Source organism: Anser brachyrhynchus (assembly GCF_964034855.1).
Source record: "Anser brachyrhynchus genome assembly, chromosome: Z".
Taxonomy (NCBI): Eukaryota; Metazoa; Chordata; class Aves; order Anseriformes; family Anatidae; genus Anser; species Anser brachyrhynchus.
In genome coordinates, this window is record NC_137697.1 from 32007533 (window position 1) to 32031539 (window position 24007).

The following is a 24007-nucleotide window of genomic DNA, read 5'->3' on the forward strand; positions in this document are numbered from 1 at the left end:
ATCTATGACATATGATTAGGTTGTTAAAGTTTGCACAAAGCTTCTCAAAAGCTTTGCACCGACTCTTTAGGAAGGCTGTTCCTTCCAGTTTTACTTGAAGTAAGAAAAATTGCCTCTTTCACTTAAAGACAAACAGTGGCATCATAGAGACTCCTGGCTATATATCCATGCTAGAACTGAGCGTATCTGCAGTTGACATTGTTGAAGCACAAAGTGCCACTATTGTTTGCACTCGCGTTGTTTCACAGTTCCGGAGGAGAAGAGCAGGTGTTTCTGTAAATCGAGTAGCTTCCACTCAGGTAAACTTTCCTCGAATGGCAACAGAGGTCTTGGTAAATGTTGCCCTGGTTCCAGGAGTCTTTGCATGGTGGAACATGTGGCTTTCAATGGCAGCAGTTGGTAGCAGGGGTTTGTTCTCTTCTGCTGTGCTGTCCGTAACTGCTGGGAGAACAGAGGGACGGACAGACGGTCAGCTGGAAGTGTGCCTCCATCAGCCACCTCCGTGTGTGAGGTGTTTTACCTCTTGCGTAAGTAAAGAATGCAGGTTACCTGGAAGTGACCTTTCTCAGGAAGGTGATTGATGAAGTAAAAATATAACCTGAGCCTTTATATCTAAGCCTTTATATTTCACAGAGGATGTAATGCGCACCCAGCTGGCTCCCTCTTCAATACACCTGTTTATAGCTCGTGTAAAAGTCAGTACACATGCAAAGTGGGGTGAACACAGCAGCCCGCCCCCTGCGTTGCCTGCACAGGGGAACACGAGGAGCCGCCAGCTATTTTCGACCACATTTTCAGTGCATACGAAGGACGGAGGGGTGAGAGCAGGAAGGCAGGCGGCCGGGCGGGCTACATACACTGAGGAACACGCTCCTCGGAGCCGGCGAGGAAGCAGGACAGAATCTCTCCCGGAGCCCCGTGGGGGCAGGCAGCCCGGCCCCTGCCCGGAGAGCCGGCCCCGGGGGCAGGCGGCGGGGCGGGGGGGCGCGGCCCGGCCAAACCTCACGCAAGCCCGGGGCGCCGCCGGCCCCGCAGGCCGCGGGGGGGGGGCGGGGGCGGCTGGGGAAGCGGGGCGGGAGGAGGAGGAGATAGAGGAGGAGGAGGAGGGGATAAAGCAGGAGAAGGAGGCGATAAAGCAGGAGAAGGAGGCGATAAAGCAGGAGGAGGAGGCGGAGGAGCCGTCTCGCCGTGCCGCGGCGGGGAGCCATGGGCACGCTGTTGTGGTGGGACCAGCTGCGGGCCGGCAGCTCGGAGGTGGACTGGTGCGAGGACAACTACACCATCGTGCCCGCCATCGCCGAGTTCTACAACACGGTGCGCGGCCGGGGGGCTCGGGGGCCGGGGGGCAGCGCGTGGGTCCGGCACGCAGCCCGCCCGCCTCCTCACGCCGTGCCGCCCCGCCGGGTGCCGGCGGCTGGTACCGCCTTTGCGCGGGTGTGGGTCGCTCGGCAGTGGCGGGTCAGGGGCAGTAATGTAATTAGCGCTGCTTCTAATGAGCCGCGGTGCACCCCCGAACCCTCTCCTCCCAGCCCAGGAGCTCCCAGCCGCCGGGGAGGGATTGCAGGAGCTTATCCCCCCTAGCGGAGCCGGGCAGCCCTGTGGAGAGCATCTTGGAGGGGAGCGCCGCTCCTTGCGCCCTGTTTGTTTATCCGAGAGTTTGGCAAATTGGTCCGCCAGGGAGCGAGGTCATGCACCGGGCTTTCCGGGAGCTTGCCTTTCCGCGACGGGCAGATCAACAGGAGGGAGCCCTGCAAATGACGTGTCGGCATTGTTGCTCCGGGTTTTCTGCCCTGTGGTGGCTGGTGGGTGCACGGGTGGGAGCTGGGGCTTCTGCTTCGTCTGACTTTTGTATCAGAATGGTCTCTGAGTTTTTTTGCTTGTTTGTTTGTTTTCCAAATTTCATCTTTGTCTCAGCTCTCCTTCCCTTTCAAGCTGTTTTCCTTGACCGCCCACATCAGATGATAGTGCTGCGCTACAGCGAAGGAAAGAAAGAGATGCCTGGAGTGTGGCTCATGGGGAGTGCTGTGTGCTTAGAACAAGTAATTCCACTGTGCACAGTGCACACTGCTAACCTGTTGTTTCTTCTCATATTTCTGCGCCAAAGTCATCGGGGTAGCGTCTGGTCTGTGCTGCTGGAGGAGTTGGAGGGTGTGGGGGGAAACTGTCTGCTTTCTTTGTTTCTGATGTCACCATGCAAGAACCAAAAACAAAGGGAGGAAAAAGGTCAGGGTAAACAAGAAGTTTCTTGAAGAAAGTGACGCATTTCGGAGACCAGCTATGCAGGAGGATGGATATCCTTCTGACTGTGCGGAGCTGATTAGCTGTGGCAAAGAAGTTTGCAACATGCTAGGAGCTGCAGGCACGTCCAGGTGAATAACTGAGCTTCCAGACAGATTAGCAGAGACACATACTGAAAAGTTTGCCCTGAAGCCCCTCGTATTGCAGCAGCTGTGTACAAACCAGCAAGCTGTACACCGAAGGGGTGTGGTGGAAAGGCTGTGTTGAGGGTAAACATATTTCACTTCTCTTCAGTAGTGAAGTCATTGTGATGGACTGACTTGTGTGTTTGCAGATTCTGAAAATTAAGAGTGTTGGATTCGCAGTGAATTGATGGGCTTGGGTGACTGCATCCTGAAAAGACAGATGCTGGCAGGGGAGTAGGGAAGATTTCTCCTGCTCTGACAGGCACTCTAAGGGGAGCCTGAATTTTATTCCTTCTGAGATGGCTCAGTTCTGACCCAAAACCTTTTTAAGTTTCAGGTCGGACTCTTCAGCAGACATGAATCTGGTATCTGTGTCTTCAAGCTGTAGACTAAAACCTTGCTAATCCGCATTTTAAACTGTCACAGCTAAGGTCAGAGTTGTAGTTGTGGTCTCATGCAGTATACATGTAAGCATGGAACTGGAACAGCTTATTTGGAACGTATTTAGGAAGATCAATTTAATTATTCTTCTGGGTCCCAGTCTTAACATTTTGCATAAATTTAACATGATCTAGTTAAAAAGCAAATCAAAATGCTCATCAGGATTAAATCAGTGGGAGAATAGCTATTTGGAGGTTTTTTTACAAATTGATCATACCAATTTTTTAAAACGTACAGTAGTCTGATGTGATTTTATGTTACACGCTCTAAGTGAAGAGACCATGAAAATTTTCATAACTCAAAAGAATAGTTATAGGAAGACCTGTTTTTTTTTTATTAGTTTCAGAAAAAAAAATCCTGATGAAATGTAACCCTACTCTAAAACATGAACAACTGCCTCCATATGGTCAAAAGAAGCTAACACTTGTGGGGGTATTGCAAAAAAAAAAAAAAAAAGTATTGTTTGTGTTTTAAACACCTGAAAACTGTAACATTTTTCTGTTACCAGTGAAGCTCATACTTTGCAGTTCAGTTTGTTGCATTCAGTTGTGCATATTATACATATTTCTTGCCAAATTTCCATTTTAAGAGAAAATTTCCAGTGTTCTTATTCCTCTTCTGTTCCCTGCTAGTAAGGAGATAAATGTTTTTTCAAAAAAATACTAAACTGTCTTAGGAGTGTGAAAGCATTTTTATATTCTGGTGGCATTTTTTTAACTACAGAAGTCTTTCAGCACTTGTGAGTGGCGTGCTCTTGAGAAGCTGAAGATGCAAAGCCTCTAATCTCACTGCAGATTTGCTTTGTCTGTTTTTGCTTCCTTCTCACAGAGAGGTAGTGCTACATGTTGCCTTAGTGGCCGAATGATGCAGCTACTGGCTGGGAGTCTTACCAAATAGTAAATAATACTTAATCTTTGGTAGGACTGCGGAAAACATCACGAGTCAGGACTGTGGCCAGATGTGAGCAAAGTTATGTGGTCACGATCTGAGCTGGGCTCTGGCATTCCATCTGCGGCCTGTGTCCTATATTACTTTCATACAAGCAGATAGCTGAAAATTAAAACTAAAGGTCCAGAATTGTATAAAGGCAGAGGATGGACTTTTATTGATGGGCTACTTACCCTTTTTCCAGAACTGTAATTTTGAATTGTTGCCTTGTGCAGATCCTAAAAGAAATTGGCAGTACTCCAGTTCTTAGATTATCAAATAATCAAATCATCTTAGATTATCAAATCATACAGGCCAATCATGTGTTAGGTCAGAAATTTCATATGCAAAATGCTTTCTGAAACCAGAGACCAATGGATAAGTGCCTCACTGGCTTGGGAAGGATGGTGTTAATAGTTGTGTTATATCTAGGGGTGTAGTTCTTGTAGGGAGCTGGGCTGATACCAGGGAATGAAAAGCAGCAGGTCAGTTCTGATGTTGACCTATTTGGTTCTGAACTTAAGCTATATATTTCAGAAGTGTTCCAGAGCTCTGATTTGAATATAACTTGTGGAAATTACTACGTGTGGAATATAAGAAACAGAACTAAGCTATTGCATGAAAGAGAGACATGAGTATCATGGTTTTTTGTAAACTTATTAGGAAAGAGTTTCAGTTCCAGAATTATTTCATCTTTTACAACGATATGAAATATTCCTGGTGGCCACTGTAATGAATATAAATCACGGTCAAGTTCCAGGTTGGTGGGGTCTTGGATTTGCAGGCAGTACTTTAGCATGAACAGGAGGAGTTCAGTGCCAGAAGAGCATTGCTGTAGGGCAGAAGCATTCCTTTGTTATCTACTCAGTGATGTAAACCTGTGTTGTTACAGGTGTGGCAAGTAGTTGTATTTCCTTTGTTACCTTGTTTCTAGGCAGAATAAGGACTTTCTAGCCTAACTTTTATATGCTGTGATTGCCTAAGCTGATTTATTTCACTGGTTAGTTCAAGTTGTAGAGATGAAAAGTGTTTCTTTCACACTCCCTAGTTTGTAACTATCTTTTTAATTTTTTTTAATTTTTTTTTTTCTCTCGTTGATACTTCTCATTGACCTAACTGTGGCTAAAATCTGAAAATGTATAGAGCACTCTGAGGTCCCCAGAGGACTTGCTCGTATTATATCATCCCTGTTACCAGTCATTGTATATGTTTCTGACTTTTTACGGAGTAAGGAGAGCCCTCCCACTCCAAGCTTGTAAAAGCAGGTAAAACACCAGAATTCTGGTCTATGACTGTGTTCCAGATGTTGCTATAGGTCTCTGCTGCACAAAGGTGGGTAGTTTTTATGCGAACAGAAGATGCTTTGACTAATCTTTTGACTAACTTTTTGACTTTTGACTAAGCCTGATCAGTTGAATGTGTAGGTTTTATGTGACTTAAGCAGATTCATCCACCTCTTAAAATCTGCTTTAGAACATTTTTCTATAAATAACTCTTTGCTCTTTACCTTGTCTCCTCAGGGATATACTGTGTCCTGCGTTCTGGCATTGCCAGGTGCCTCCCACCTGGCAATTTGTTCACTTTAATTTGTGAACCACGAAGGCAGAAATTGCCACCTTGGTGGCTGAAGGATTTCTGTCAGAGGAGTCCTCGTATTGCTGCTGGGGAGGTGCTTGGTCTGTGGCACTGCTCATCAGTCAGTGCCCCGGCGGCTTTTTCCCGTCTGGTTTGTGAGGCTGATTTCCTGCTTCTTCAGCTGTCGGAAAGGGAGAGAGGATTCATCAGAGGACAGTTTGTGAAGAAGCTTGAAAGAATCTGGTAGGGCTCTGGCCTTCCCAGCAGCAGTGGGCAGCGTTTACCACAGGCTAGAGAAGTTGGAGAGGCAGGCGGACTAAGCCAGCTGTCCGAAGCTGAGCAGTGTGAATGCCCCCTGTGAAAACGTGTGGGTCTGTGAGGGGCCCCGTCTGTGACAAAACAAGCTGTAGGAGCTGGTAACTGGCAGAAGGATTTCACCTTTCCCTACGCTGGTTTAGAAGGGCAGCCCAGTGGCCACTGGAGTTTCCCCAGGCTGACTGGCAGCCCACCTGCAGGGAGCGTGGTGGCTTCTCCTCTTTGTGGCAGGCCTCGTGCCTGTTGCCTAGAAAAGCAGCCAAGATCTTTCTGTCCTCTTTCTGGCCATCCCCTCCCTTCTCTTGCCCTCGCCAGCAGCTGCCAGGCAACGAGGTGCTTGTAGCAGTGAAATTACCTGTGCACTTAATGCAGCATTAGGACACGCGCTGCTGTGGATGTGATTTTGTTGAAATGTCAAAAGAACAAGATGGTGGTTTCTGTTGACAGGAAAATTTCTCCCTGCTGTTTTTCTGGTGGCTTCTCTAGCTTTATTTTATGTAGAGAAGATGTAGGATTTTACAGCTCTAAACTGAGCATGATAGATGTTTCTAAGTATTTCATATTTCACTTGAATGAAATCTAGCCAAGAATTTTGAAGGAAATGCAGCTTGTCTATGAGGAGGTGTCTTTAGTGTGAGGGAAGGTGTCATGCATGAAGTAGGCAGCGCTGAGAAACTGCTCCTGTAGTTATTGTCATTTTGAGTGCCAGCTAGGAGTATGATTTGATGAGTCTCACAAATGTTAAATGAGACGTGTTGGTCTTAATCATTGCAGCCTCTGCTCTCACGCTGGCAGAGACAGTGTTGAGTGGTGGACAGTAGCTGAATGAACAAATGCCTTCTTTGTATGCCATTCATGAATGCTTTTGCATTAGATTTTTGTTAGTGTCAGTAAAAGTCTGTAAGTTTCTGAGAAAAGGGGATCTGTCCCAAAGGAGCGCTGTTATCTCAGAGTTGTTTTACGTGTCCATTTTAGGGGAATATTGCTGGGAACAATTTTGTCTTGTGCCTGGGATAGGTGTGGGGAATGTGAGGAAACCAAGGTTTGGGAGCTCATCCTTGTCTCCCTGTTCCGTTGTGAGGCAGCAGTACAGTCTTTCCATAGCTGCTTGGTTAAACTTGGGCCACGGCTGGCCCTCAGCACAGGCAGCCCTTTACCAAGAGAGCCACGTGATACTGCAGTGACAGCTCCTGCTAATCACAGGTAGAGTATTTTCTAACTAAAGAACAGTGCTTTGGCTTGTTGGTAAGCAAGAGGAAATATGTCTTTGTTCCAGTCTTACATATTAAATTTAAAAACAGTTAGCAGTGGTCTGAATTACCTCTTCACTTTCCTGTAACTTGTTTTCAGTCATATTCAGTTGTTTATGTAATGGAGAACCAAGAGAAAAAAACGAACTGTAAAAACATTTACAACTTCAGGCTTGCTTTACCCTACAAAATGAAGGTTCTAACTCTTTTAGCTTAACTTGGTATTTCAGACCTGCCAGACCATAGGTATTGTTCAGTGACTCGACTTCAATAAAACTTACTACCCCCTTTTTTGCATGCTGAATTTGACAACTGTTGAGAGGAGTGTTCACTTGCTAGAGTTCCCTGTTTACTGTTGTAGGCTTCATGAATTGCAACAGTCCAAGTATTTGTATATCCTCACTAAAATGGCTGTGGGAATAGACTGGAAAGGTGATTTAAAGATGTGACTAACCACACTTTACATTGTTTGTGGTTTTTATGCTATTTTTAGTTGAATGAAATTAAACAAAGTGTATTGATGCTTTGCAAAAACAGTTCATCTTTGACAGAAACTGAGGGCCATAATTTGTTGAGCTGTGGCATCATTGGATGACAGTATTTTTGTGGATGTCTTAGTCTGTAGATATTAAATATTTGCTAATTTTCTGTCTTTGTGGTACTCTTTTATTTTCCCAGATAAGCAACGTGTTGTTTTTTGTTTTACCACCCATATGTATGTGCTTATTCCGTCAATATGCAACCTGCTTCAACAGTGGAATATATTTAATATGGACTCTGCTAGTTGTGGTCGGTAAGTTGATTAGTCTCTGTTTGTCTGCGTGTGCACGAACTGAGAGGAAATTAGTTTTTCCTGCTTGCGCATGATTGTTGCTGCAAAACAAAGCAGTACTGACGTCTGCAGAGGAGTTCGCTTGTACTTGCTTGAAGCTAGAGCACATGTAGTTTCTGAAAGGAAAATGCTTTTTGCAGTTTGAGGTTGGAGGGTTCTTTGACCTTAGTTCTGTTCCCTTCCTGTCTTTCCTTTGCACAACTTCTTTTACTTGTATCTGGGCTTACTCTAGAGCAGTGCTGACCCTCCATTCTCTGATGCTGTTGAATAAAAGATTAATGAGAGTGCTCATCAAAACTGGAGAGGATAAAAGATCTTGCTATGTATCGAGACATTTTAATAGTAGACCCAAAGGTTTACCCATTTTGTATATGGGAAATTTTTAGGCCTTTTCAATTGTAAAGGCATTGGGAAGTTGTAAAGGGATACTCAAAGCCCTGTGGGGAAGTTTGCTACTTTCCACATGTAAACTTGTATCACAGAGTAGTCATCGCATGCTGCTTTCCACATTTGTGTTATCCTTTCTTGTGCTATTGAGAAAATTCAGAAGAAGCATTTGAATTTATTATTTCTTTCTTTGTTTTTGCATTTAACTTTACTACCTTTTTTTTTTTTTTTGCATGCATTTACTTTTCTAGCAGGATATGGCATCTGTAGCTTCTGCTTTTGTAATGCGTTTGTTTTGTAATTATTATGAGGTGCTGATGATTTGGATTGCTTTTCTAGGAAAGCTGGTGATTTTTTTTTTCCTTTTCTAGACCAAATGGTATCAACCATTTGCTATGCAGTCCTGATCATGAGCAGTGGCTTTCATTCTATACAGCACTGTAACTATTGATTGTAATTTTTGCCTGACTTTTCTAGGAATTGGATCCGTTTACTTTCATGCCACCCTCAGTTTCCTGGGCCAGATGCTGGATGAGCTGGCTATTCTCTGGGTGCTGATGTGTGCTCTTGCCATGTGGTTCCCTAGGAGATACCTACCAAGAGTTTTTCGGAATGACAGGTAATCATGTGATGTGGTACATATTCCTGTCTCTTGAAACATTTCACATAGTCCTCCGTGCCATGACACTGAGAGATCATCCAACCTTACCACTGCTGCCATTATCTTTTCTCACTCAATTTTCCTCCAGTTGCTTATATCTCATCTTATTTTGTTCTTTGGAAGTCCTGAGTCTATAGTTCTTGATGGTGGGTTTTATGCCATGTAACTTCAGATTCTGGAGTCCAGTGCCTCTGGAAGTGCCTGTCCTTTTAATTCTGGAAAGACACATTTGTATGATTAGTTTGTTATACTATTAGTTTGTTGTAGCTAAAAAATAAAGCAACAGAAACCCGCTTTCTCTCTTCCTTTTATATAGCCTAGAGTGTACATATGAGCGAACCTATGGAATTCAGCTTAATTTTCATCTGAACTTCTAAGCCAGTGGTTAAAAGTACTTTTTAAGTAAAGGCTGCACGTGGTGTTTGTTTAGAAGTCTCTTGTTGCTGCAAAGGGTTTTTTTCTTTATTGCAGAGTTAAAATAAAAAGCATTGTAGGCAGTTTAAAGAATCTGTTTGTGATTTGTTCCCCCCAAAAATGTATGCTGTAACCTTTGTACATACTGCTTTTCTATGCGTAAAGTAATTGAGGTTATGGAGAGGTTTGAATCACATCACCAATGTCCTGCTCTCTGAAAACTGCTAAGGCCTAAGGCTTCTACCTCTAGCATTCTCATACTATTGTTGTCTTCTTTTTTTTCTTTCCCTTCTCTTTTTCCTTGACATATACCCAGTTAGAAGTTGCTGGGGTCAGGGGTCAGTAGGGAAGGTTGGTGCCTGTATTGACTATTCTTTAAAATAACTTGCACTGAGAAAAGTATATGTTGAATTACAGTGCATAGACTATAGTCTAATGGTTTTGTCAAGTTAGTGTGAATTTAGTACTTCTGCATATTGCTATTTTAATGGTGTACAGTGCTATTACAGGACCCTCTCAGCTTAAGAGGCCAACAAGTTTTACTGGGGTTATTTGGTAGATAAAATATCTTTTACTTCAAATACTTCAAATAAAGGGCAGTTCTGTCTCTTGAAGAATTTTTCAGACTGCATGTAAATTATTCCTCAAAAGCCTAATGGAATTCTTGTATGTAATCTATCACTACTTTCTGCTAGTTTGCTTAGCAGATTTGTAGTATTGCCCACAAAGTTAAACTGTATTCTTTTTAAAGAAGGAATAGTAGCATTTCTGGGGTGAAATCCTGTTTCTGTTGAACTTGTTGGTAAAACTGTAAATAGTAATCTGCCAGGTTATAACAGACCCATAAAATACTGAGGTGCGATGAAGGATGTCTCTCATCCTAAATTTCTCAGAATAGTTCCTACCTAGAGTCTGCCAGGGAGGTTAAGGTCTTGATTCCTTTCTGAAGTGTACAGAGTTACTGGGGGGCAAAAAAGCCTAACCCAGAACAGGTCTGATTTACACACACACATGCACGCATATACGTATGCACACATATATGTATTTTTATATGTTTTGCTTTGCCTAACTTATTCTTCTAGAATTATACCTCTATTCTTCTAGAAATATACTAGTTCTCTGCTGTGGTCTTTACATTCTTCATCCTCATTGCACTCAGATTTTTAATGTTGAAAATGTTACCATCTACCACAACTGATTTGTGGCGTCTTCAGTCATTAAGGCACTTACATCAGATAAAAACTTCCTACTTAAGTAACTTTTTGCCTTCCAGTAAAAAGAAAATCCTTAAAGCAAAATGTACATGTAATGAGCTTGGTGAACATGAGGGTGATGACACTGGTGGCCAGGGAATTGTGCTGTACAAATATGCTGAGACCCTACTTGAAACTTAGAACTAAGGAGAGAAGAGCCATCCTTCAAATCAACTAGTTTGATACAGCTGTGGGACTGTAGTTCAGGGGCAGCATGATGAATCTCTGTCTGCCATAGTCCTGCCACAGTCTAGAAATGGGTTGTTTAAATTCCAAATTTGAAGTTTAAACAATTAATATATGTTTAATTTCAAAGTTGTCAGGCTGTCTATACATGGCCCAACTGTGATTTCGTTTATGCTAAGAATATACCAAACAGATTGCAACCTGTCTCTAGAAGCTGGGACATTAGTAATAATAATAATAAAAAATAATCTTAAAAATCAATGTTGAAAGCATGAAGAAGGATAACACAAAACTGCTTTGAGGAAGCACAGTGCTGGTACAGAGATTGTCTTGTTCTTGACTTCTTGCATGAGAAGGAAAATGGGAGTGGGATCTTAGTATTTTGAAACCAGTGATTAATGTGAGTCTCTGTGTGTGCATGTGTGTGTATACGTGTACATGGCTGCTTCAGAAGACTAGTCAGGAAAAGGTTTATCTATATCATTAACGCTGTATGCATACAAGCCAGCGCAGGATCCACATGCACCGTATGCAGTCATTGCACTTTCTGAACACACCTAAAGAAACCTAAGTTTTGTTACACTGCTAGAGTCATACTAAGATTTCTAGTTTTACTAATTAAAAGCTTGGAATTAAAAATACTTTCTCTCCCCCCCCCCCCCCCCCCCCCCAAAAAAAAAAAAAAAACCCTCTTCAGGAGCAGGTTTAAAGCTGCTGTGGGTGTCCTGTCTGGAGTTACTACCTGCCTTGCCTTCATTAAGCCTGCCATCAACAACATCTCACTAATGACTCTGGGTGTTCCCTGCACAGCTTTGCTCATTGCTGAGCTGAAGAGGTGAGTATGTTTCTCCTGCCTACAGTTTTGTCTTCAGAGATCCTTAGGCCACCATATGATGATAGAGTAGATCTGGCTTCGGTGCTTATGAGAGCAGAGCAGAAATGCTTCTCCCTCATAGAGATCTGGTATAAGCTTGCTCTGCCAGTTCAGACATTTTTGGCAAGGATTTTTTTTTTCCGTAGGTGAATATACTGGGTCGGATATTGTCTGTCTTCTTGCAGCATATCTCTTCCTTTGACCTGTTCTAACTCAAATTTGTTTATTGTGGAATCGTGGCAAGAGTTTTGCTCCAGTGACAGCTTTTCTGCTGTAAAGTCTGCATAGGGGTGAGATAATCACAGTCTGGGTACTGGAGGGAACATGGCTTGAGGCTCAAGCATGCATGGAAGATGTGCCAGCTCTCAAAGCTTATTGTGAGTCTTCAGTACTTTTTTTCTAACACAGGTAATATGATGGCGTCAGGCCAACAAAGATAAAGTTAATCACTAGGTTGCAGAGGATAGCTACCTGTCAGGGCTTTAGACATTATGAAACCAGAATGCAAATTGAGAAGAATCTGAGACTGGTCTTAAGGTTTGAAAGAGTCCTACGTACCATGATAACAGCACCAGGAGCTGCGTGTTTTTTGCATCTTCTGACCTGCTGCAAAAAGGACAAAGCAAAGATCAGGATATGAACTCCTCCTTTCCCACTCTTCTCCAGTCTGAGAAGGATTGCACAACTTAGGTTGGCTCTTAGATAGACATACAGCTAGACAAATATGTATTGTTGTAGGTGAAAATTGCCTTATCGCTCAGGCTAAAAGGGTTATAGTAAATGGGGTTACATCAGGCTGGCAGCCAGTCACTGGTGGTATTCTGCAGGGCTCCGTTATGGGGCCAGTTCTCTTCAATGTTTTCATAAATGACTTGGATGTAGGACTTGAAAGTACACTAAGTTTGCAGATGACACTAAATGGGGAAGAACTATTGATTACCTCAGGGTAGGGAGGCCTTTCAGAGAGGTCTTGACAAATTAGGGGGCTGCGCAGTCAACAACAATATAAAGTTTAACAACAGCAAGTGCTGATTTCTGTTCCTGGGACAGGGCAAGCCTGGTTGTGCGTACAGACTGGGGAACAAGAGACTGGAGAGCAGCCCCACAGAAAGGGATCCAGAGTTCTTGTTGGTGTCAAGTTGAACATGAGCCAGCAGTGTGCTGGGGCAGCCAGGAGGGCCAACTGTGCCCAGAGGTGCATCAGGCACGGCATCGCTAGCCGGTCGAGGGAAGGGACTGTCCTGCTCTGCTATGCGCTGGTGCAGCCTCACCTTGAGTACTGTGTGCAGTTTTGCGTGCCACAGTGTAATAAGGGCATAAAAGTATTAGAGAGTGTTCAAAGCAGTGCTGTGAAGATGGTGAAGGGTCTAGAGGGGAAGATGTGGGGAGCAGCTGGGGTCCCTTGGTTTGTTCATCCCAGAGCAGAGGAGGCTGAGGGGAGGCCTCATGGCAGCCTGCAGCTTCCTCAAAAGAGGAGTTGAGGGGCAGGTGCTGAGCTCTGCTCTCTGGGGACAGCAACAGGACCCTGTATTGGGTTTATGTGTCAAAGTTTTGGTAGCAGGGGGCTGCAGGGGTGGCCTCTGTGAGAAAAATCCAGCAGCTGCCCCACGTTAGATGAGAGCCTGTTCCAGGTGGCTCCAAAAGGGACCCGCCGCTGGCCAGAGCCAAGCCAAGAAGCGATGTTGTTTGCACCTCTGTGAGAGCAGATTGAAGAAAAGGAAAATAACCTGCTGCACAACAGCAGCTGGGAGAGAGGAGTGAGAGCCAGCCCTGCAGACTCCCAGGTCAGTGCAGCAGGAGGGCAGGAGGTGCTCCAGGCAGGCAGCAGCAGTTCCCCTGCGGCCTGTGGAGAGGCCCCTGGTGGAGCAGGCTGTCCCCCTGCAGCCCACACGGAGCAGATCTCCACGCTGCAGCCCGTGGAGGAGCCCCCGCTGGAGCAGGTGGATGTGGCCTGGAGGAGGCTGCGGCCCATGGAGAGCCCCCGCAGGAGCAGGCCCCGGGCCGGAGCTGCAGCCCGTGGAGAGGAGCCCACGCAGGAGCAGGGGTCTGGGGGGAGCTGCCGCCCGTGGGGGACCCGTGCTGGAGCAGTTTGCTCCTGGGGGACGGATGGACCCCGTGGTACGGAGCCGTGTGGGAGCAGGTCTTGAAGAGCTGCTGCCTGTGGGCAGCCCCCGCAGGCTCAGTTCGGGCAGGACGGCATCCCGTGGGAGGGACCCCACGGGGAGCAGGGGCAGAGAGGGACCGTGAAGGTGCGGTGGAGACGAAATGTCAGGGACTGACTGCAGCCCCCATTCCGCTGTGCTGCTCAAGGAGGGCGTAGGAGAGGGTAGATCTGGGAGGAAGGTGTTTTTATTTATTTTTTTTGAGTCACTACTCTAGCTTGTTAGTAATAGGTAATAAATTACATTAATCTTGCTTATGCTGAGTCTGTTTTGCCCCTGACAATAACTGTTGAGTGATCTTCCTGTCCTTATCTCAACCCTTGAGCCCTTTCAATCGTAAATGGGAATATACCCTTTCCCTTTGAGGAGGTGGAGTGAGAGAGTGGCCATGGTAGAGCATAGCTGCTCAGCTGAGTAAAAGTATCACAGACCTGAGGCAATGGCATGGAGCTGGGACAGGGGAGGGTCAGGCTGGGTGTTAGGAAAAGGTTCTGCACCCAGAGGGTGGTTGGGCACTGGGACAGGCTCCCCAGGAAGGTGATCATGGCACTGAGCCTGTTGGAGTTCAGGAAGCGTTTGGATGATGCTCAGACATATGGTCTGATTTTTGGGTGGTCCTGTGTGGATCCAGGAATTGGACTTGATGATCCTTGTGATTCCTGTAGGTCCCTTCCAACTTGGGATATTCTCTTACACACTGCATCTGTAAATGTCCATCGAAATAAATGAGTAGGACAAAATGCCTGCATTTTAACTGCTTCTGTTAGAGCAGGGAACTTTTCCTGTTTCCCACCTTTCCCTGTTCTGCCACTACTTCCCCATAGAGTGGAAGCCTCTGCTAGTAATGCTTTTTTGAAGTGTTCTTGAGTCTTTTCTTGTTAGATGTCCTGCTAAGCAGCAGCTATTTCTGTTGTCAGAGAAACCTGGGAAACAGCACAGAAGTTAGCTGTGGAGATGAAGAATGCTAGTGGAGGCATCTCATTTTGATGGAAGCACCAGGAAACCACTGACAGAGCAATAGGAGATTTGATTGTGTCAGTGAGCAATCTATGTGACCTCTCTACAGTCCAGTTTTTGAGGCGTGAGCTCCTGAGTAACTTGAGAGGATGAATGGTTAGTGTCTTATGGATTTAAATACTATTGGATTATATCTGGGAATTCACATGGCTATATGTACTTGCTTTTTGAAACTCTGTTGTTGAAACTCACTGACCTTGTGAAAGGTCATTATTCATTAAAATGTGTGGAGTTTACCTGTTCTTTTGAGAATTACGGACACAATCAAACCTTCTTCTGAAATGATGATTCAAAAGGGACCTAGAGTGACATATGGCCAATTGTGTATCAAGACGATGTAATACCTATGATGTTTCTTGATGAATTCCTAAATGTAAAAGGCAAATAATTATGTTTGACTGAGAACAGCCATGCTGTTCACTGGGAAATTTAAATGAGATAAATTCTTGCAAACCCAGAGGGATTGACTCATCTCTTTTTCAGAAAAAAAAGATAACATAAGTATTATGTAAAATGCCTGTGATTCTCCTGTTCTCCACTACCATAGATGGTAGGGGGCTACACACATGAATCCTGCAGACTACAGGGGGTCTTAGTCTGTGAAACAGGTATTCTGGGAAGGAAGGAGAAGAGCCTTTAAAGTAGTTTCTTCTGTTCCATGCTGAAGTTGGTGTTTTGCTCTAATACGTTGTGGTGTTCTCTTTCTAGGCTGCTGTAAATCTTGTACAGAATTTTGGTGAATCAAAAATACTTTGTTTTCAAATGAGAATTTTCTGCCTCTCATTCATCCTTGGTGAGGAGAGACTGTTGTCACTAAAGAGCATTATGCTCTTAAATGCAGAACTAGTAGGTTTGACACCCTGCTTGGAAGTACTGTGGGTGTGAGATGATGAAAACAGCAAAAGGTAGTTAAATGCGTACTTGCTCCTGAAAAACAAGGAAATTGTAAAACTTAATTCTTATTTCTGTCCAAAGCAATCCCTTCATGTGTTTCACAGAAAAAGATTGAGCTCTCTTAGGGGATGGGATAATAGAGAAAGCAGATGAGGATCCTGTTGTTTGCAGTTCCAAGCCAAGAACAATGGAGATTATAGTAATCATTAAATGAGTATGATTTAGTGGGTCATCATCAGGTGTGTAACTATCTCCCTGAGCAGATAGATGGTAAGGTATTGTTTCTCAGCTGACATCTGAATCTTGAGCAGTGAAGGCTCACCCTACCTTCAAGTCTGTCTGCTCACATTTGATTCTCCTACTAGATATCTAGATGTGGGGGAACCCTACTTCATTGTCACAGATTGCTCTAAGTTATCTTTTTCTCGATTAAAAGGTTAAACTTGTTAAAAGTTTAAAACACTTATTAGGGTGTAAAAGGAGATATCTGTGTCAAAATCAAGTTGTTAACATCCAGAAGCTGCACTGGTGTGAAGAAAAGCTGTTATGTTTTGTTGGGGATGCAATGACTTTGGAAGGTAATGCTGTTGGAAGTGTGTACCAGCACAGTCCCTCAAATAGCAAATGCCTGGGGTACACCAGTGTTTGAAGAGGCTCCTGTATCAAAATAGTGGCTGTTTGTGTTAAAACAGAGAACACCATGCATTGCGTAGGCAAAAGGGACTAACGAAAATGCAAGCTTTTGTGGTCTAGCTTCTTTTAGACTGAGCTAGGGTATGAGCATGTGACAGCAGGATGAACGGCACTTTTAGACCCCTAGCTGACGGTTTCCATTTCAGTGCTTCTTTTAATGGTCAGTGTAAGTGTCTATACAGAAGTAAAAGTGACTGGTTTTTGTCTTGCCAGTGTTCAGGTAGTGTTTGCAGTGCCTCTCTTCACTGTGGTAAAAACAGTGGCAGGTATGTAGCTTTGCAGTTCTCTTGTTGCCTTAGCGTGCATTTCCTCAGCACATAGGAAGTATGATTACAGCAGGAGCTGAAGAATCTACGATGGGTGATCACAGAAAACCCAGCAGTGTTGCACAGATTAACAGTCTGTGCTCGGCTAATTGTGATTGACTTTTTCTGCCTCAGAGTAGTGTTTTGCAGCACACCCTGCAGCGTCTAGTCTTAAGGTTATAAAAATAAACTGCGATTCCTGATGGTGGTACTAACCTGTCATTACAGTCTGTACCATTTCTATAGCTGATCTCGTGATAAGAAAGTTTCTTTCAATAAGCTTTCATTTTTCCTTTGCAACCTTGAACTCTTTGAACCATGCATGTTACTTGTTCTCTCTTCTTGGTATTCAAACTACTCAGATGTTGGCAGGCATGGTCACTGACTAAAGGAGCTGTCTATTTGAGGTCAAGCCTCTTATCTTAAATGGGATGCAAGTGCACGTGTTTGTTTATATCCTTCAGACAGGTCCAGGAAAGTCTACATATTCTCAGTACACATACCCTTTGCTCTGTCAGAATGCAGAAATGCCCAGAGTAGCAGTCTAGTTTTACTTTTTGAAAGGGAGGAGGATTAGTAAACTAGTATAATTTTACTTACAAAACTGTGCCAAATCGTGGGTATGTTTCTTAGTGGGTTGTCTCACAAGAGGAAGAATTCTTGTATCTATGCTCTGGAACTTGATACGCAACTCAAAAATCTCCTTATCCTTTTCTTCATGCTCTTTATAGCCTTTAAAGATTAAAGACACTATTTCAGAGGAGGGAGAAAGATACCTATTTTACTGTTTTCAGCACAGGCCATCTTGAAGCTATCGTGGGCCAGCCCTGTCTCCTCTGACGGTGTGGTTTTTGTTTGTCAAATGGATTGCAGAATTCAGTTCCAAGAAAAAAGTCACTTTGGTTTATATGCCATGTGAAATACTGGTTTTTTTTTTGTTGTTTTTTTTTTTTTTTTTTTATGGAAGCCATGTAGGTGTCTTTGTCATGGAAACAACTATTGTAATATCTATTTCTGGAGGAGATTAGAGTTTAGACAGTAGTTGAAGCTTTTTTCTTTTTTTTTTCCTTTTTTTCTAATAAATAAAGATAGGTGTGATGATTTTGAATGTGTCATTTTTTATAGATGGCTTAAGAAGGTAATGCCAGACCTTAAAGCCAGCTTGTGCATAAGAAGAAAATTAGCTTTTCAACATTACTAAGTAGCAGGTAGCTTTTTTGTTATTAATCCGATACCTAAAAAGGAGCCTCCCACTCACCCGTAGGAGTTTCTTAATCCCTAAGCCTGTTAAAATGTCAACTGAAACAGCATTTCGAGAGTGAAAAATATCCAATAGATTTGTGGGAAAAGCTGCAGATTTTTTTTAGCTTGCAATACATCGTAGCCATGTAGACTGCTGTACCGGCAGTGTATTCAGAGAAGTGTTCCTGGACAGCGTACTTCGTGTATGTTTCTGATTTTCCTGAATGCCTAGCTAGACTCCGTTAGCAAAGCCATGGCAGCAGTTGCAGTTCTGCTTTTCCACCACAGAGAGGCAGGAGGCATTATATATCGGTATCCTTGTTGCTGGTTGATACTACGTAATTAAGAGATCATCTCACACCTGAGGAAGGATGTAATGAAAAATTTTGTCTTGGGGACACAGTTGGCATTACTACTTCACTGACAGTGAGTATAGCCTGTAGCTTGTAAGCTGCATGCAGCCATAGAGACAATTAGCAGCTAATGTTGGAAAAAACAGAACTCTGTAAATGTATCAAACTAGAACAACAAATTTCAGACTGCCAAATGTTTGGTGTGGAAGAAAGAAGAACTAAAGAGCATTTTGGCTTGTGCTGCACTGTGTTATGAGAAGACTGCATTATTCATTTGTCAAGGACAGTTGTGTATAAAGATGATCAGGGACCATAAATAGCACGGCAGTGCACAGGATAAAGAAGTGCTTTCGTATTCCTACTCACTCCTCCAGAGGTACACATTTTGATTGTGATTGCTTCTGAGTGTCACAAGGTGAAGTGTTCCTTTATAGTATCAATTTGCCAGGCTTCGCTCATCTCCCACATGAGGTAAATCAGCATGGGAGAAGAAAGGTGATTTGGTGTCAAGTCTACTGGGGTGACAGGGTTGAAGTCTACAGAGCAGAGAGGAAGGCTGACTCTTGATCTGCTGAGGAGGAAAAAGCGTGGAAACATTCTCAATAACTTTTTGGAAGAGGTGTAAGAAGATGGATGTAGATACGAGGAGCCCCTCTTGAGGACCTTGGGACAGAGGATGGGGCTGTGGGGCACCTGGCATTGACTTATTTTCCTGTTAGGATGTAGAACAAGGCAGGGGCTTGTAACCCCCAATGAAGGCTGAATTTTCCTTATTGTTCTGCCTGGACAATTGGCTTGACTCTTGATATGTAGCTCAGACAATTAACTTTAGACAAATTACTTGGGTGGGGCTCGGGTGAGAGACTTCGCTAAGAAAGTCAAGCGCCTGGTACGGCCCACCAGCTACTACCTGCTACTGGTCTTTCAGGCTGGTAATGACGAGGTAGCAATGAGAAGCCTGAGAGTGATCAAAAGGGACTTTAGGGCTTTGGGGCGACTAAAAGGATCAGGGACACAGGTTGTGTTTGCCTCTGTCCTTCTGATAGGGGGGGATCGATGCTGACAAACAGACTCATCACATTAACACATGGGTTCAGAACTGGTGCAGCCGGCAGAATTTCAGGTTTTCGATCACGGGAAGGTCTACGTGACACCGGGCCTGCTGGCACCAGATGGGATGCGCCTCTCAGAGAGGGGTGAGGATTTTTGCTCAGGAGTTGGCAGGGCTGATAGATAGGGCTTTAAACTAGAGTCGAAGGGGGAAGGGGATAAAACCAGGCACGCTGGTGATGAGCTAAGGGATGGTGTGCTAGAATCAGAGGGACTGTGTGCTAGTGAGGCCCTTCGGTTGGCTACACAAGGTGCTGTGTGTAGGGAGGCACATTTGAAGTGCTTCTACACAACACACGCAGTATGAGGAATAAAATGGATGAGCTAGAAGTCTTGGCCCAGTCCTGCAGCTACGACATCATTGGCATAACTGAAACCTGGTGGGATGAGTCCTGTGGCTGGTGTGTTGCAATAGATGGTCACAGGCTCTTCAGGAGGGACAGGCAGGGTAGGCGAGGGGGCAGGGTGGCAATGTATGTGGAGCATGGGCTGGACTGTGTGGAACTTCAAGTTGGCGATGGCAAAATTGAGAGCCTCTGGGTAAGGATTAAGGGACAAACAAATAAAGGGGATGTCGTTGTGGGAGTCTATTACAGACCACCTGGCCAGGACGACAACGCTGATGAATTATTCTTTGCAGAACTAAGAGATGCCTCGAGATCGACTCTCCTTGTCCTAATGGGAGATTTCAACTTGCCAGACGTCAACTGGGATCATCACACAGTTGACACGAGCAAGTCCAGGAGGTTCATAAAGCACCTAGATGATAACTTCCTGGTGCAGGTGCTAAGTGAGCAAACTGGGAAAGGTGCCCTCCTAGATCTGTTGCTGGAGAACAGAGAGGGTCTTGTGGGAGATGTGGCAATTGGCAGCCACCTCGGTCATAGTGACCATGAAGCGGTTGAGTTTAGAATTTATGGTGACAGAAGGAAAACTGTCACCAAAACTTCAGCCCTGGATATGGGGAGAGCAGACTTCAGGCTGCTCAGGGAACTAGTCAGCAAGGTCCCCTGGGAAACTGCTTTTGAAGGCATTGGCGTCCATCAGTGCTGGTCAGTCTTTAAGCACTGCCTCCTAAAAGCACAAGATCAGGCGATTCCAAAATATCAGAAGTCAGGCAGGTGGGGCAGAAGGCCGGCCTGGCTGACCAGGGAACTTCTACTGGAGCTTAGGCAAAAAAAGAAAGTGTACGGCTGCTGGAAGGAGGGTCAGGCGACGAGGAAGGAATACATGGATGCTGTTCGTGTTTGTAGGGAGAAAATTTGTGTGGCCAAAGCCCAACTAGAGTTGAAGCTGGCCGTGTCTGTGGGAGACAATAAAAAAGGTTTTTTTAGATATGTGAACGGAAAAAGGAGAATCAAAGAAAACATAGGTCTTCTGCTAGATGGGTAGGGTCTCCTCATAGACAAAGACATGGGCAAAGCAGAGACGTTTAATGCCTTCTTCACCTCTGTCTTCAACACTGATGATAGGCTTCGGGACCCAGGGTACCCTGAGTTGGAGGACCATGATGGTGGGAATGACAAACTCCAAACCGACCCTGAACGTGTGCGGGATTTGCTGCTCCACCTGGATCCATGCAAATCCGTGGGTCCGGATGGGATTCATCCCAGGGTGCTTAAAGAGCTGGCAGACGTCATCGTAGGACCTCTCTCAATTATTTTTCAACGATCTTGGGAATCTGGAGAGGTCCCATTGGACTGGAAGCTGGCAAATGTTGTGCCAATTTTCAATAAGGGTAAGAAAGAAGACCCTAGCAATTACAGGCCTGTCAGTCTCATGTCAGTGCCTGGTAAAATTATGGAGAAGATGATCCTTGAAGTTATTGAAGCACACCTGGGGGACAGTGCAGTCATTGGTCCCAACAAACGTGGGTTCATGAGGGGTAGGTCCTGCCTAACAAATTTGATTTCCTTTTATGATAAGATCACCCATCCAGTCGATCAAGGGAAACCAGCTGATGTGATCTTTTTGGACTTCAGCAAAGCTTTTGACACGGTTTTCCATAGGATCCTACTGGACAAAATGTCCAGCATACAGCTAAACAAAAACATCATACGACGGGTGAGCAATTGGCTGACGGGCAGGGCTCAAAGGGTTGTGGTAAATGGGGCCACATCTGGCTGGTGGATGGTCACTAGTGGGGTCCCTCAAGGCTCCATTTTAGGGCCAGTCCTCTTCAATGTTTTTATAAATGATTTGGATGTAGGACTAGAAGGTGTTTTGAGCAAATTTGCCGACGACACCAAACTTGGAGGAGTTGTGGACTCGGATCAGGGTGGAAAGGCCTTGCAGAGAGATCTGGACAGATTGGAGAGCTGGGTGATCACCAACCACATGAATTTTTACAAAAGCAAGTGCCGGGTCCTGCACCTGGGACGGGGCAACCCTGGCTATACGTACAGACTGGGCAACGAGATGCTGGAGAGCAGCCCTGCAGAGAGGGATCTGGGGGTTGTGGTTGACAGCAAGTTGAATATGAGCCAGCAGTGTGCCCTGGCAGCCAGGAGGGCCAACCGCATCCTGGGGTGCATCAAGCACGGCATCGCTAGTCGGTCGAGGGAAGTGATCGTCCCGCTCTACTCTGCGCTGGTGCGGCCTCATCTCGAGTACTGTGCGCAGTTCTGGGCACCACAGTACAAAAAGGACATGAAACTGTTGGAGAGTGTCCAGAGGAGGGCGATGAAGATGGTGAAGGGCCTAGAGGAGAAGACGTAGGAGGAGCGGCTGAGGTCACTTGGCCTGTTCAGCCTGGAGAAGAGGAGGCTGAGGGGGGACCTCATCGCAGTCTACAATTTCCTCGCGAGGGGGAGTGGAGAGGCAGGTGACCTATTCTCTGTTATCACCAGTGACAGGACCCGCGGGAACGGTGTTAAGCTGAGGCAGGGGAAGTTTAGGCTGGACATCAGGAAGGGGTTCTTCACCGAGAGGGTGGTCGCACACTGGAACAGGCTCCCCAGTGAAGTAGTCACTGCACCAAGCCTGTCTGAATTGAAGAAGAGATTGGACTGTGCACTTAGTCACATGGTCTAAACTTTGGGCAGACCTGTGCGGTGCCAGGAGTTGGACTTGATGATCCTCATGGGTCCCTTCCAACTCGGGATATTCTATGATTCTGTACTCTGTCATGCGATTAGTAGGTTTGGGAGTGCTTACTGTATACATCACTGACATGAGAAGGGCAGTTCATTGAAGCACAAATTGTCTAGTAGCACTGGAAGGATCACAGATCCCTGGGAAAATCACTGAGAGTTTAACAATTAACTAAAATCAACAAACCAAACCAACAAGAAGCATGGGGAAAAATCCCAAATCATAGCTTTGTTCTTGCAGAAGGCAGGGAAGCTGAGCTGTGCCTTCCACAGCCACATAGTGCTTGTCATGTCCCAGTCTAGCTTTGCATTATAGATTTCGGTAACAGCAGAGCTGCATCTAGTGGAACCAAGAGGCCTAACGTCAAAATAGCAAGTGTAGGCAGAGGGCAGATTATTGACTTCAGTAGCATTTTGGAACTGGAAGATTATATGTATGCCTCCGTTTTCTTCTCATTTGATTTTTACTATTTGAGCAAAGCTGCACAGCTCTTAGGATAGTTCCAAGACGTGGGAAAGAACAAACCATCATATTGAGGAATTAAACTAAGTTTTTGCGTAGACCTGCAACACAGATACTGCTGTGCAAGTAGCCTTGCATCTGTCTTATTCAGTGATGATCAACAGCAGACCATGCTGTTTGTGACCACAGCAAGTGTCTGTGCTCTTTGTCTCCGTAGTGTGCCTCTGTGTGAACGGGTATGTTTTCTTGTGGAGGGAGAGCACTGCAGCTTAGGCAGTGTGAGGAATTCTGTGTGAGTTGTGGATGCTGGCACCATCTGATGAAGCATGCTTGTTTGGGTCCTCTGGGAAGAGGTTCCTATGCCATAGTTCTCTGGAACTGCTGCATAGTAGGGGGAAAAATTCAACAAACCAATTAAAAAAACCACCACCAACAAAACAAAAATTCATCCAGTTCTTTTATATTACCAATCTTATATAGTAATAATTCAATAGAAGATAGAACATGAACAAATCTGAGCACTTGCTGAGTAGCTGTTTGTTACCAGGCAGGATGTGTAACTAATCACTTGTCCTCTTACATTATCCACTTAGTGTGGGAATGCTTCAGTGTTTGCCCACCATTTGCCCATTGGCATTTAAGACAACGCCCAAAACACAGTTACTGATTAAAATGTTTTTGTGACCTCACCAGTGCCTTGTATCAGAGTCATATTTATTGCAAGTAAAGCAGCTCTCTTCACGATGTTTTTAGTGGAGCCATTTTAAAGGGGTGTGAGGCTTTATAAGTCCCGTTTCTGAAGTGCATACAGCCAAACAGCATCAGGCAAACTTTGTTTTGTTTTACAACAGCTTCTTTGCATTTTTCTCCTCAGGTGTGAAAACCTGCGCGTGTACAAACTGGGTCTGTTTTCAGGTCTTTGGTGGATGCTAGCACTTTTCTGCTGGATCAGTGACAAAGCTTTTTGTGAGATCTGGTCCTCATTTAACTTCCCCTATTTACACTGTGTATGGTAAGTGTTGTGCATAAACTCCACAGTTTGATTCATACGTGACAGGTCCTCAGCACTGCACCACTCTGTGCTGTGTGCGTAGGCTGCTGGTGGCTATTTCTGGTTAGCGCTAAACAGATTTACTGA

The 24007-nt window shown here is 44.9% G+C and overlaps 1 protein-coding gene and 1 long non-coding RNA gene across 6 annotated transcripts in view; one reads left to right on the forward strand and one right to left on the reverse strand.

The window, feature by feature from the left end:
* The window catches only part of ACER2 (alkaline ceramidase 2), a 27906-nt gene continuing 3899 nt past the window's right edge, over positions 1-24007 (forward strand). The window contains exons 1-5 of one of the 5 annotated variants that reach the window (XM_080574505.1): positions 627-818; positions 7610-7724; positions 8628-8769; positions 11362-11499; positions 23744-23881. In XM_080574505.1, the coding sequence (XP_080430631.1) occupies positions 642-818; positions 7610-7724; positions 8628-8769; positions 11362-11499; positions 23744-23881 (710 nt within the window). In that variant the 5' untranslated portion in view covers positions 627-641. The other 4 variants (XM_080574507.1, XM_080574506.1, XM_080574509.1 and 1 more) reach the window with 4 other exon arrangements.
* Positions 4811-5325, reverse strand: LOC308185869. Its single transcript, XR_013943794.1, has 2 exons — positions 5184-5325; positions 4811-5152 (listed from the first exon to the last, which is right to left on the reverse strand). It is a non-coding gene; the product is annotated as an uncharacterized lncRNA (long non-coding RNA).